Source organism: Filicampus tigris, chromosome 21, assembly GCF_054856515.1.
Source record: "Filicampus tigris isolate MCC_2025a chromosome 21, RoL_Ftig_1.0, whole genome shotgun sequence".
NCBI classification, from domain to species: domain Eukaryota; kingdom Metazoa; phylum Chordata; class Actinopteri; order Syngnathiformes; family Syngnathidae; genus Filicampus; species Filicampus tigris.
Window position 1 is genome coordinate 3369597 of NC_141237.1, and position 14315 is coordinate 3383911.

At 46.2% G+C, this 14315-nt stretch overlaps 1 protein-coding gene across 11 annotated transcripts in view; it reads right to left on the bottom strand.

The window, feature by feature from the left end:
• The window catches only part of abi1a (abl-interactor 1a), a 22033-nt gene continuing 7718 nt past the window's right edge, over positions 1 to 14315 (bottom strand). The window contains exons 3-12 of one of the 11 annotated variants that reach the window (XM_086019963.1): positions 10744 to 10920; positions 8307 to 8321; positions 7173 to 7273; positions 6665 to 6817; positions 5629 to 5729; positions 4682 to 4786; positions 3914 to 4159; positions 3481 to 3570; positions 1998 to 2183; positions 1 to 1904 (exon numbers count right to left, since the gene is read on the bottom strand). In XM_086019963.1, the coding sequence (XP_085876089.1) occupies positions 1729 to 1904; positions 1998 to 2183; positions 3481 to 3570; positions 3914 to 4159; positions 4682 to 4786; positions 5629 to 5729; positions 6665 to 6817; positions 7173 to 7273; positions 8307 to 8321; positions 10744 to 10920 (1350 nt within the window). In that variant the 3' untranslated portion in view covers positions 1 to 1728. Of the gene's footprint in view, positions 1905 to 1997; positions 2184 to 3480; positions 3571 to 3913; positions 4160 to 4681; positions 4787 to 5628; positions 5730 to 6664; positions 6818 to 7172; positions 7277 to 8306; positions 8322 to 10743; positions 10921 to 14315 lie in introns of all 11 variants that reach the window. The other 10 variants (XM_086019962.1, XM_086019965.1, XM_086019968.1 and 7 more) reach the window with 10 other exon arrangements.

A 14315-nucleotide genomic window follows, 5' to 3' on the forward strand; every position in this document is an offset into this window, starting at 1 on the left:
TTCTTGTTGTACATAGAACTGTTTATTATAAAAGGCTGTACATTCTTTTTTTTTTTTTTTTAAATCAACATATTTTACATACAAATGAAGGGGAGATTGACTTGAGGAGCAAGATTTTCTTGTTGGATGCACAAAAAGCAAATATGAAGGAAAACAAGACCTGATCTGAGAACTCAGAGCAAACCTGAATGAAAATTAGGAGGACTCAATGCGGCTGCTCATCAAGAGGTAAGAAAAAGTTGCTTTTTTTTTTTTCTTCTCTTTTTTAACTTTTAGTCCATTAACATTAAGTTGAACGCGGAATGTTTGTTTACTTGATCGGAATCAGTTGTTGGTTTTTAAACTGCCCACCAGCCCGTTCGGCTTCTTCTTGCAAATCAGAGTGTTTTGAATGAGTTATGACTAACCACGTGACTGTTCTCGTCGCTGATTGGTCAAAACAGGAACAAGTTTACGGATGATTTATGGAAAAGGCGATATAAAAAGCACCCCCTTTTTTTTTTTTTGTAAACTTTGATAACTTTCGATGATTTCATAGAACATCGAGCAAACCAAAGTACACCAGCAAAGAGCCAAATGCACTTACTGGGCAAATTACCCACTCAGACACGGCGAAAGGACGACATGCTGCTGTGCTAACGGCATACGTGCTAAAACCGAAGACATGTTCGGTAATGGTGCGTTCAAGGTAACTGGGAGTTCGCAAACTCGCAAGCCCATTGTGAACGTATCGTGTCAATTGAAAGATCCAAACTATAATTTCATGAATTGATCTGGTTATGCTTCATCATATCTGTGTTCTGAAGCAACATCTGTGCATTTTGTAAAATAAAAAAAAACAACAAAAAAAGACAGCAAGGCTGCAATTAAAATGTGTTGAATGCATCCTCCTCTTTTCTTTAACAATTTCATGTACATATGCTTAGCAACTCATCTAATCCTTGTTTGTGGAACGCTTCAATTAGAACATTTTCAAACCGAATGGGATCCCGGAGGTAACATCGTATTGGAGGATTTTAAAAAAAAAATGCCTTTAAGGATGCTTAGGCATGAATGTGTTCAATTTTCGAGGCCCCAAAATATGCATTTTCTTTAAAGTTCAGTGATTCAACAGTAATACAAATAAAAAAGGTGAATAAATTTACAACGTAATGGCAATAATAATAAACTGAAGGTAATATTGTGAAGATTGGCATGCTTTTTTTTTTTCTTTAATGGCCCTTCTCTCAAGGAGGAAGTGTTGAGTTGGACATTAACTCAATGTACAGCACAGCGAGAGAATGCCGCCGACTGAACAAAAAAACGAAACAAAAAAAAATCCATCGAAGCTCCTCTTTGAAGCAGTCGGACATACACGCACATCCTTCAACGGTTGATGTCGCCCGCCCACCCACCCAGAAAACCCCAAATGCAGTGAACTCCCGCTATATTGCAGTTCCTTGTTTGTGCAAACCATATAATCGCTAACTTTTAAGCAATATGTTTTTTTTTTTTTTTTGGGTGGCCTGTGAGTATTGTATGCTGTTTGCATGTGTTGCTGCTCCGTGTGTGTGTGTGTGTGTATTTGTGTAAAGTAGCAGTTGCTTGGGAAAAGGGGAGGGGGCGTACGGTCCTCTCTATATCACGGGTGGGTCTGGAACGCATCCCCGCGATGGACAGGGGTTCACTGTCGACTCAATTGTACAGTTTGTCATCTTACTTGTAAATTGTTATGGTTAGCGTCCCGGTTCAGTCGGCATAGTGTATGATGCTCTCCACGTAGTTCCCGGGGAAGAGGCCAGTGACACCGCCGCTGACGCCCTCGTACCAGCCGTCGTCGTTCTTCTTCACCACGTAGATGATGGCGCCCTCCATGAAGGACAGTTCGTCATCCTTGTCCTTGCTGTAGTCGTAGATGGCCACCACTGGCAGGAAGAGGCGGATTTACATGTTAGCATGAAGCTAGGCAGAATGAACCGGTTTGGTTGAGCAAATTCCACAAAATGCGGCGCAGCAACCTTTCTCGATGTAGTTCTTGGGCGCCCAATGGGGGTCTCCGTCGGCGTACGGGTCGTTGTAGTGCACCACAGAGGCGTCCTCCTCCTCGTAGTCCACCGGGGGAGGGGGCGGCGGCGGAGGGGACTCGTCGAACATGGCCATGTCGTCCGGGGGCGGCGGCGGGGGCGGAGTCGGGGTATCCGAGACTGGAGGGCGAACGACACGGCGTCAGTGAAACGGCGGCTTCTAAGTCGGCGGCAAGACGACGCACATGCACAACAAACATGCAAACTAGGGGAAAAACAGCCATGTTTTGTCAGGGTTTTTTTTTTCTTCTTTTAGACAAAGAAAAAAAAAAACGCACAGGTGGGACATGCATGTTTTTCATTGGACGGGAACAAAACACTACTGAGAGACCATTACAACTAATCATGCAGCTACCATGCAAGGACAATAGTTGGTCACAAACATACATTTTCTACACCATTCAAAAATTGGGCAAAGTGTTACCAAGCATTTATATTGTACGCTCAATGTTTATTTTTAAAGAAGAATTTTACATAAAAGTTAAAAACACCAGTTATAATAACTATTTCACCTGTATGTACCGTGAACACCCCACTTAGGGCTGCCCGATTATGAGAAAAATATTAATCACGATAATTTGGGTAATAATTGAAATCACGATTATTCACACAATCATTTATTTTTTGGTTCGACACAAGAAAATGTTTAAACGTAAAAGACAAAAACATTTCTTTGAAACACTATATATGTAAGTTCCTTTTGGACCAAACAAAATGTATAAAATTAGTTATGAAATAAAAGGTGCAAATGTATAAATTCAAGTATGATTTCCTTGTGTAAACAAACAGTGCGTTGGATAAACAGTACGCAGTCCCTAACTGCTGGGAAAGTATTAGGCAAATATTTTATTTTAGGTCCTTTAATTCAGAATTTTTATATCCATCATTCTGTTGACATTTATTTATTTCTGAGTCTCTGGCAAGCAAAACACATGCCCGCCGGCCACATCATTAGGTACACTTGCACTGTCAGTGTACTCTCAACAACAATTCTTTCTATTGCTCGCATGATTTTAAAATTCTTAATACAACACTAAATCTGGATCGCCGGGTTCTGTATAGGTGCACCTGGTGTTTTAGCCGGTGCACGAGTTGTAATTTTGTTTACGCCAGCAGGTGGTGACACACCTTAATTCTTTCAAGCGCAGTCCAGCATATTACGGTATACGACAGAATAGTTTTACAGTAAATAACAAATGACTATGTACACAAGCGTGACCTTGGAACAAACCATTCTGTTAAGTTAGTCACATAGTTGCAAACCGTGCTGGAGGGGAACTACATGACACTTGTGAGAGTGGAGCGAGAGAGAGAGAGCGCAATGCATGCTGGGAGTAGGGAACACAGACGATGATGATGATGATGATGATGATGGTGACGAGGGAGGTGGTGAATCAATGATGGGCTTCACACTTACTGCTCTCCTGCATCCTGGCCACAAAGCCAGTCAGGGGGATCTGTGGCGTCAGCTGGGGCATGGGGGGAGGAGGAGGGGGGGCCACGCACACTGACGGACGGCACGGCACACACGCGGAAAGAAACAAAGAGAAAGAAGGAAAAAAAAAAAGAAAGAAATGAAGAAAGAAAGGAAGAAATGAAACAAGACAGCGTCAGTCACCCAAAGTGGAAAGGAAACGATGGCACCAAGGCGTACCAAGTAATTTGCCTATCAAAATAACGTGATCTCCCTTTCCTACCTGAGATGCACGTTAAATATTTCACGTAGACCATCACCAAGCCAGGCTAACACAGTGGTTAAGTCATAATTAGAGGAAATATTTGTACGAAAAATCCCGCGCCTCAAAATGGGGAATCACTGCACTGCCTTACTATGTGGGGGCGGGGCTTACTTGAGTTGTGGCTGTAAGCGGGCGTGCCTCCGTTAATATGAGGCTGTTGTTGCTGAAGTTGCTGCTGCTGCTGCTGCTGCTGATGCAAGGAGAACTGCGAGGTGACGGACGGGGCCCGGCGGTAGGTGCCGGTGGCCGACACCATGGAGACGGACGAGTTGGCGGGGTTGTGCCGCGAAATCTGCCGCGAGATGGTGCCGAACTGCGACATCGGGGCGGGGCCCAGGCCGGGCCCGGGAGCCACCGCTGGCGGGGCGGAAAAACATGGCCGGGAAGCAAGCAGGAAGGTGAAAGATGGAAAGGCAGAGACAAAGGGACCCAAAACGGTGAACAATCTGGTTAGAATCAGATTTGAGCAATCAAAAGGGAGAAGAGCAGGTGCTTGAATGACATTTCGGGAGAGAAATAAAAAAAAATGTCCAGCTTGACCATTTCCTATTCAGTTATAGCTAACGCCAGTACAATAAGTCTCATTAGAAAAAAAAAAAGTCTGTTCCTTGTCACATTTTTGTCATTTCAAGTATTCTCAAAGAAAATGACGCGTCCAATCGTCCATGATGAACCTGCTCAACCAGCATTGCTTAACTGAAAATAGGTAACAAAGAATAGGCGATACATTTGTTAGCCAACGGACAGAAAGTTGCGTCAACCACCACCGCCACCACCACCACCAAGATTCAGAGAACCAATTTGTGTGTCGGTCTCCACCGGGCTGACCCGCCAATGCCGTGAGCCATGCATGACGACCAGTGGGCCCGAAGGTCTCACCTATGGGAGGAGGAGGCGGTGGCGGCGGCGGCGGTGGACCGAGGCCAGCTGGAGGAAGAGGAGGCGGCGGGGGAGGCGCACCCGGGGGCGAGGTCATGAACGGGACTGTGGAAAAGTTTTTAAGTGTGTGAGGCATCAGGAGACTTGGGCCCGATTCACTAAATTTGGCTTGTGTTGCGAGCGTCGCGCGAGTGACGTGGGGGGGGGGGGGGCAATTAAGGTACTGTAACGGCCTCGCATGTGGGCAAGGAGGGCCGTAGACGCTGCTTGGGAGCACACTTAGAATAAGCAGCCTACATTGCTCAGTTCTCCTTCCACACTTGGCCTGTCCAAACTGGCCACAATTTCTGCGGTCCACAATGACAACGACAATTTCCATTTTTACTTCACATTCTCTCTCATGATGTTTCAACATGATAATCCAATGCCATCACTTTTCTTGATTTGAATTTTGACACAATCCACACTTTGGGGTATTTGCAACTCGGGCCCTTGCTCCTTTTTTGCTTGCTTTGTGATGGGTGGACTGTTTCCATGGCGATAGTTCCCTGCGCCGGCGAGGCCAACAAGCTGCCGCACAAATGCTCAGAGGGTCTCTGAGCAAAGTTGACGCGGGAATGCGATGAAACGAATGCGCTGCTTTAATGCAGCTTGGCCTATTTACACTGCAACATCCGCGACGCGCTGCTCTTGGAACACAATGGGACTCTGCGTAATCCCTGTCGGGTAAACAGGCTTTATGCAGCACTTTATGATCATATGATCAAATCACGTCCAATGGGGGGGGGGGGGGGTGTCTTGGCATCATCATGAAGTTGAAATATCAAACATTCCCAGCATATCTGCTCAAGCTACAAACAACTCAAGTATAGTGTCAATGAGTGTGTGGATGAACTGTGAGACGCCACGTGAAGTTGTTACTAAAAAAGGAATCACTAAAACCTCACCTGATCCAGAGTTGGGAATGGAGGGTGTAGGCACTGCGATGGGAATGCCGATGCCGCTGCTGCCGCTGTTCTCGCGGCTGCTGCTACCCCCGCTGCTGCCACTGAGACACACCGCACGCACACACACACACACACACACACACACCAACATCAGTCAACGACGCTTGGCTTACTTTTTCCTCCCTGCCCTATGAATGTTTACACGTTACGCTCTATAAAAAATGGGAAAACATACAAATGTTTGTGGGGTTTCAGTTCAAGCAGACCGTTTCTTCTGATCATTTAGATGAGGAATCGGACTGCACTTTATGAGCAATTCAAGCAGAAATCGGTTGTTGAAAAAGCCCGGCTTCGTGTAGACAAGGCCTAATTCAATCAATGGACGCAGAGGACATGAAAGTGTCACATGTGCGTCAGCACATTGAGTTTGACCCCGGGGGTGGGTCTGCCTTGATCCTCCTCTGCATCCTCTCCATCTTTCATCCTACTTTGAACTGATCGCCCCACCACCACCACCACCATCTCTCGACCTGCCTGTCAACTAACATGCCCCCGAAGCCCTTCAAGCGCTTTCCATCCCAGTAAACCAGGCCCCCTCTTCCCAACCACTGCCCCTCCCATTTCTTTATCCCGCTTTTCCCATCCTCCCTCCCTCCCTCCCTCCCTGATCCATGTCAGTGGGGCCCCGGGGCGCTCGTGGCACAAACAGCAGGGGTTTGCCCTCCGCAGGCTGCACGATAAAAATGCCAACCCTCTTTTTTTCAGGCCAATTTTATCTCGCTCAACCCATTTACGAGCTTGCCCCAGCCTCCTCATTTGTTGCAAAAAGAGCAAAAGAAACATAAAAACGCACCGGGATAAAATATTAACGAGCATCGAAGCCTGCCGCGTTCCTTCGCTAATGAGCCCTCCCTTCGAATGAGACGAGCGTTTGGCTCTCAGTGGAGGTGTGCGAGCAACACTCGCGCGCCGAGTATGGGGCGGCACTGTAAATAGTGGTTAGCGTGGCTCCCCCTGCAGTTCCAGGGTTCCGCACCTGTGTGTGCGCTGCCTCTGATTGAGCGAGGCCGTGCGTCCAGGGCTGTGCTGCGCTCCGTGCTGGTTGCCCAGGCGGGCCGGGCTGGTCATGTAGTCGTTGGGCACCGTTGGGGGCTTCACTGGCTCCAAAGTCTTGTAGGATGCATTGCGCCTGCAGAAGCCGACCCCCCCAAAAAAGGAGAACGAATTTCAGTGGGGATCGCTGATCATAACTATTCCGAGCATCTCATACAGCCAATACTGGGACGGACAAATAAAAAGCTTGAAGCGAGCACGCTGTGCCTCTTATTTGGAGAAACGTGTGAGTGGCAATCATTGTTTCCTCACGTGTGTAGAGGGGGGGACATGCTACAAAAAAATCTCTCTCTAGGACTTTTCACCGATAGTGGGCGGGTCTGGAACTTAACCCCCACCCAAAAATATATATATATAAATGAGGCTTCACGTTACATACCCAAAAGATGATGGGATTATGTTCTGTTCCAGGGTGACTAACGGATTCTTACCCAAGCGTGCCACGCCCTGACATGGGCGGGCTCGGTGGTTTCTGCGTCGGCGGGTTGGTCCGCGATAGTGTTCCCGCTCGGATTGACTGATTGTTTCCGTGCTGCTGTGGTTGCGAGGATGACAGGAAAAAAAAAAAAAAAAAAAAAAAGAGTTAACATGTTAAGAGCAGGCTACTGGTCCTTTTCAGGCAAAACTCTTCAGCAGCAAGCACAGTGCGACAGCTGCAGTTGTTTCAGGCTTACAAACCTGTATGTTGGTTCAGTGAAACAAGTGTCTCCAAATAAGCAGATCATTATTACCTCCGCCAAGGAAGTTGTGTTTTGTGATGTGCTAAGCAATCAAAATACATTTCCAGGCTGTGTGAATAACAACTAAATCAGACATGCTGTATTTCATTAAGTAGTGGCCACCGCGATAGTATACACCACGCCCAAACGAATGGCCTCCTTGAACAAACTCCTTATGTCATAAATACCCCTTTCCTCCCCTTCTCATATTACACTGGTGTAATATAAATCATAACACTGCAATACACAATAGGCCAATTACAGCATTTAAAGCACTGGTGTGTGCGAAAACATACAAGGTGTCCACAAAGTCTCAAATTTACCCATGGTGCAAAAAATGTCTCTTTATTTGCTTTTAATAATACATTTGTTGGCAATGGCAAAGAGACTTTATGGACATCTAGCATGTGATTTTCAAAACTAAATCCAAAACTACATTAGCACTTGCCTCTCCAGTTGAATAATTAACCACCTTTGCCATTATTTGAGGAGGTGTGGCATGCTGGGGGAGTAAAATGTGTTTGTTTGGCCTTGGCGGAGGTACTGTATGCTCTTGTGGTTGTCTTCTACCCTACAGTGTGCACTGTGCAGAGGAAAAAAAAATCTCACTCAACTACTTGACATCTAAGGACGACAACAACGTGAATGACAACATGTACACATTTGAGGGATGTGGGGCTATAGGGGAACGGGGGTGGGGTATCTCGTCGTCAAGGAGGTTGATTAATGGGAAAACAAGGACTACATGACATGAATTGTCATATTGTGTATTATTTTCCACGTGAAAGGGAGAATCTATTCAAAAATGCATGACAGCAAAATGGGTCATGTGACAGACAGACTTACCTTGGCTTTCATCCACTTAGTGTGGGCAAGTGGCGAGGTGGGGGGGGGGGGGGGGCGGAAAACAGGAGAGAGACAGAAAGAGGGCATGTCAAAACGGCCATAATGGAAGTCAAAGTACAAGACGGCGAGAACGAATAAATATTGAGCTCGGTGCGACCGTTGGCACCACGCCCACGGGAGCTTGCGTCGAGAAGCATTCATCTTCGAATGGCGGAATGCTTTACTGAATGTCACACAGACGGCAGAGAGAGTCCACGCAGCAGCGGGTGCGATGCAGTCAAGTGGTTCATCAATAATGCAACGTTCCCTTTGGCCTTTTGGGGGGCAGCAGCCCGCGGTTAAGGTGGAGCGCAAGCTCTTCGGAAAAGACGCCGTTCAAGTTTATCGTCGCACACTGGCCAGGTTAGCTGGACAAGATCCACTTGACAATCTAGGTCACGCTCTGAATGCCAAGACCCTCGCGCCCCTCCTTAATCTTTGCTCCCTTTCGCCACGTGGAAACACTGAGAAAGGTCATAGTTGAGTCCAAAAAAAAAAAAAAAAAAGGATAATCATTCACATCACGTAAACAAAGTCCAGCAGCACTTCAAAATACAGTGAACCCTCGCTTTATGGCAATTTGTCATTTGCAGACGGTCCCCAACTCAGTTGTTCCCACAGAGCAGTGCGAATACGTTGCCTCTGAGTGTTGTTGTACGCTCAGTTTGTACGTGTTGCTGCTGCGTGTGTGTTAAAGTAGCAGTTGTTTACGTCGATGCCCATTTCCGGACGGCGTATGTGATGTTTGGCATGAGCATTAAGACAGTGATCAACAGGGATTCACTGTACCTTTGAATAAGAAAAACACACTTTTTAAATTTAATGGTACCCTACAAGGTTACCACGGAGATGGCTGATGTTGGCTAAGCGAGTTAATGTCAGTCACAGCTCTGCTAAATTAGCATGTGACCTACTTAATCCTGTCCGAAAAAAGTACCACATTGTAATTCCGCGAGGCAATGCAAAGTGACTTGCTAGTTCAGTGAGGGTGGTCTTAGGGTGGGAGGGTGTCAAGGTGCAAGACATTCCAGCTTTCATCAGAAGTGCACAGACTAAAAAAAAAAAAATGTGTCCAGTGCTGGGGAAAATTGGATGAACTTTATAAACAGCCCACGAACCAGATTTGACTTGCCCAGATTAATAATTAAATTGGTAACATGTACATAGGTCAACGAAGAGAAAGCAGTCGACATGAAAATGGATGCGCAAATATTTGTCTTTTTGTTTATTTTAAAGGGAATTTTCCGTGAAATAATGCATGTTTTCTCTTCTTGGTGTATTCAAAACTAGACTACGAGACGTCTGCACAGGCTCTCCACTGAACGCCATTTAAAGTGCCATTAAAGCATTGATGGCGGTCAGTGAGTAACACTTGCCTATAGCTCCTCTAGACGCAGCCTTCACAGGATACTGCAGGAATTAATTCAGCAGATCCATGCTAAGTATTGATCATCTCTTTGGTCGGACTTATAGATGAGAGGAGGCAGAGAATTTCCTATCATGCTGCCTTCTTGCTATTTATCAAGACAAATCTAGCGGGATACAATACTCGCTTATTTTACCAGACGTCTCTGAAAAGTCCCCAAAAAACTGTCTGGCTTTCGGAAGGGACTTCCCACTCTCTCCGATACGGTCATGTGGCAACCGCTGTTAAAAAGAAAAAGAAAAAGACATTTTAAAAATGTCCCAACGAGTGCAACTCTGGTCGGAGCATTTTCATAATGTCGGACATTTTAGAACTTGAGGTGGCTGCCTCCAAATCTGATAAGGGAGGGAAAACCCCTGCCAAATAATGTCACGTGAACATCCTTCAACCAATTTCCAAGACAGGAAGTTGTACAGAAACTCTTACAAAAGCGTTTTTGAAGTCACAAATGAAGACAAAAACGTTCGTCTTGACATGATTTTGAAGACGTTTCAGCACCAGCAACCCAACTGTTTCGACAGCCGCATTGGTTGTCCGATTGATGGGAGGCGGAGGGGCCCTGAAGCCATTTGGGAGTGACGTCAACATGACCCACTGACCTCCACAGTCTAGTTTAACGGCAGCCAGGAGTGAAAATGTCATTTCCCCAAATGCTGCCATCACTTTTCTGAACTTCTAATCTAATTACCAACAAATTCTTCCACGAAAAAGCTTTCAGACAGAAACAGAAAACGTAATTACGGAGGCGGTTTGGTTGTCGTCCGCGCTTGCCATTTCCCCCCAGAACACTGACAACTGCAGTTTTCTCTCTGAAAGCAGGATGATGTCATCTCTTTTTTTTTTGTTCATCTCCACCCCGACACATTCCCGCCAACCCACACGAGTGCATTTTTCCTGCAAGGGTCACCAGAGGCGCATTCCGGAGATCAAAGCCGACAGGACGACGACATACTGGAAGCGACAAGCTCTCACCTTGACACCGTGTCCGACGTCGTCCAGCACAGCGTAGTCGATGGGCTTCCTGATGTAGCGCACCGGGCGCTCCATGTTGGCCGGCGCGATGATCTTGTGGGTCCTCGCCGTGTTCTTGTTGGTTGTGAGGATGCCGATCTCCCGTCGGGCCACCTTCTCTTTGTGGATGTCCACAGTCTGTGGATGACATCATCGGGAACTTGTTGAGGGTGGTTACTGAACAGAAATATGCACATAGCAATGTGAGGAGCAGCTCGAAGCGCATCACAGCCGGCCGGGGTCATCTCATTCCATTCACTTTCCTTCACCAGTTTTCTGCAGGAACATCTGTACGTTTGTTATTTTTCATTCAAAACTGTCTCAAATCAAACCACTCTCTTGTTTTGGAATGGATTGCTTCTTTTTTTTTTTTGACTGCTACAGCGGCCCATTGAGCCAGCAAACTAGCTAGCCGCTACACAATTTAATGTCATTGATTGGCACCTTGCGTGAGAGTAGAATGAGGACGATCTGAAGCTGAACTGAAATGCTGTTGAAGTCACTGGAATTATGAAATGTGTAAATGATAAATAGTTCCACATATGTCCTGAATAATATGAACGGTTTGAATGGGTGAAAAAAGGCCAATGCTAAATCTCTTCATTTGGGAGTCGGATTGTACAAATGTCAAGTTGTCGGAAAACTGAGAATTTTTGGAATGGGATTAAGAGTAAATTAATATTTGACAGTTTGAATGATTTGAAATTGGGTGAGGCATGCGGAAGGACAAAAGAACAGTCAAGAAATTTGGTGCAGAACAACGTTCGGTCCGCATGGTCTCCAAAGTGTGTCCATCCCACAGGTGGGATGCGTGCCCCCGAGACGAATGGCAATGTTGAGTTTGAAGGGGAGCGAGGACTAGTAGGGAAACAGGTCACGCTGCTGATGGATGGATGAACACCGGGAGCAGCTAGGGGCCATAAATCTCCAGAGCCCATCGGCATGACCAATCAAAAGGCCTGGAGTGGAATATCGAAACCTTGCACAAACCTAATTTGACAACGTACGACCGCACAAACACACGCACGCACACACACATACATACAGTGCTTTGGAAATTAAGGTCAGGAAGGACAGGAGCAAAATGCCTTGAGACGTGGAGATGGGTGTCAGTGAGTGAGTGATGGGCGCCTAAACACTCTCAGAAGCACAACTGTGCCGCCGATTCACGAATGAGGCCGACTGTAAATGATTCTGTTTCCTCCGTAATACCACACATATGACCCGCTGTCCAAGAACACAGAGACAGATTCCACACATTGTTACATAACAAAATGTGGCACAGGCTTGCATTTCTTTCGAGCTGATAAAACCCCAACCTGGACCTGGACAGGCACGTCCGGCGGGATTACAAGGACAGAAATAAGCAAATCCTCCGGTTTGCTTATCACACCGCCGGTGTGAGCAGGTGAAGCCGGTTACAGTTCAAATCCTATTTTCAAGCAATCAACAATGACTTTGAGGGGCCATTCAGAAGAGAAGCCCATTCATGTTCTGCTTTTTCTCAACATGCTGTGACTGACTCACTTGTTCACGTCGTGTCACGAGACGTACGGTACACACGGACAAATGGCTCGCGGCTCATGTTTGTTCTTGCCAACAAAAGCTCTGAGGGGATTTTTTTTTTTTTTTTTCCGAGAGAGCAGAGCAGAGCAAAGCAGACAATACAAGACAAAAGACATTACATGCCTGCAATTTCTTAAGCAGCCCCGGTTGTGTTCACAGTGACTCAGACATTGCACTATCATCACGTGTGGCCTCTGTAAAGCTGACGTTTAGGATTTAAACAGTAACTACTGTAAAAGCTGCTCCAAACAGGCTACTTCACTAACACGAAAGAACAACTCCAGTAACAACAAATAGTTTCCCAAAGAATGATAAGAAATACAGTGACAGACATCAAAAGTTTCAGTGAAGGACAGAAAAGCCACGACTTTGTCACTGTCAGGCTGAAACCTCGTCTGCCCAAATATGGTCAATTTCACAATCGTGTCTGTCCCGACATCTTTTGTTACTTTTAGACATTCTGAACCACCTCAAAGTGTTGAAATTCGCTTGAGAAACAACTCTATTCGTTCTGGACAGTTGAACTATGCAATAGGCGTCGCAAAGCTCCGCCTCTTCCTCACTCCGGGAATAGGATTGGCGTAGGAGCCGCATGAGGAACACACACGCGGTCGGCGGTGGTGTCACAGAGAGGTTGTCAGTGTGAGGCGTCGGCTTCCGCTGCGCACACAAAGCTCTCCCTGTTGGCAGTGTCTTAACAGCCACTTCACACGCAGCACAAGGTGGAAGACGAGCTTTTTTTTTTTTTTCTTAAACACATTAGCCCCCCACCTCTTCCTCTTCCTCCGCCATCGCCTCTGCAGCTTGCCAAACAAAAGAGGGGAGCGTTTAACTAAAACGTTTCCCTACAGTACCAAAAATGGCTTTGCTAGTCTTTTCATTTGTCTTGCTAAAATGCCCTTAAAGACTGAACCAATCTTTAGCCGCGTTTCGTATTCTTTCCGCAGCCTGACCCAGGATGCTGCCACGGTAACAAAAAAGTCCTGTGACCTTGGTGTTGGCTTCAAAACTATTCACAGAGATAAAAGTGAATAATTGTGCTTTCTTTTTTTTTTTTTTTTTTTTTTTTGAAGGTCTTGTCTTTACTCGCTTGCCAGCTTCCTCCTTCCACTGCACTCTTGCCCTCAAGTCCACTTTTGCCTCCATGAGGATGAAAAACTGACCTTGGGCGTATTGCGAAAGATTTTCTGGCCTAAAAATGTGGGGAAGAGCACAGCCTGTACCGCATAGAGACAGGACAAGCAATTTGGGTTGCATGACAACAAGGCTTGTAAAATACCTTTTCATAAAGTTTGTAAATGTCAAGCATGTCCGAATTTCCACCGCGTCTATTTTGCAATCAACTTAACTGTTGAAATGCAATTTGGGCCGGCAGTCTGCCTCCGTTCAAAGTAACCTACCTCACACAATATCTATTTTGGCTGCCACGTCACCCTTTGAAATTAAGACTTCAATCGTCATTCAAGCCATTTCCCCAGTTCTCGCAATGCCGCTGCCTTGGTCAAATGTCACGCACGGGTTTGCTTGCGAGTGGTGCCAACGGAGTTTCTGCCACCCGGAATGACGTGTGTGATGTCAATAGTGAAAATTGTACTGGCCGCAGCTCTTGGTTGGACTTGTCTGAGCTCTTAATGCCTTCATTGGTATTACCAGCACATGCACGAAAGCCTGCTGCTGCAGAAAAGGGAAAGGTTCCGAGAGGTCTGCGATACACCCTCAAGCTCGAGGGACTTCATTCCGACTCCAACGACAGACCTCCGCCAAGGACGAAACATTGCACGAATTGTGCACGGCCACCCGTATGCAAATTCCTCAATTTCATCATTAGCATTCATTGAGAAAACTCCCCTTTTCCCAGGTGTGTACCAACGTTGATTGGCCTTGCCCAGTGTGGCACCCCTCAACATTTTTCATCTGCTAAATCAATAGTGAGCTGCAGTTGGCCCCTGAATCCTTAAATAAGGTCC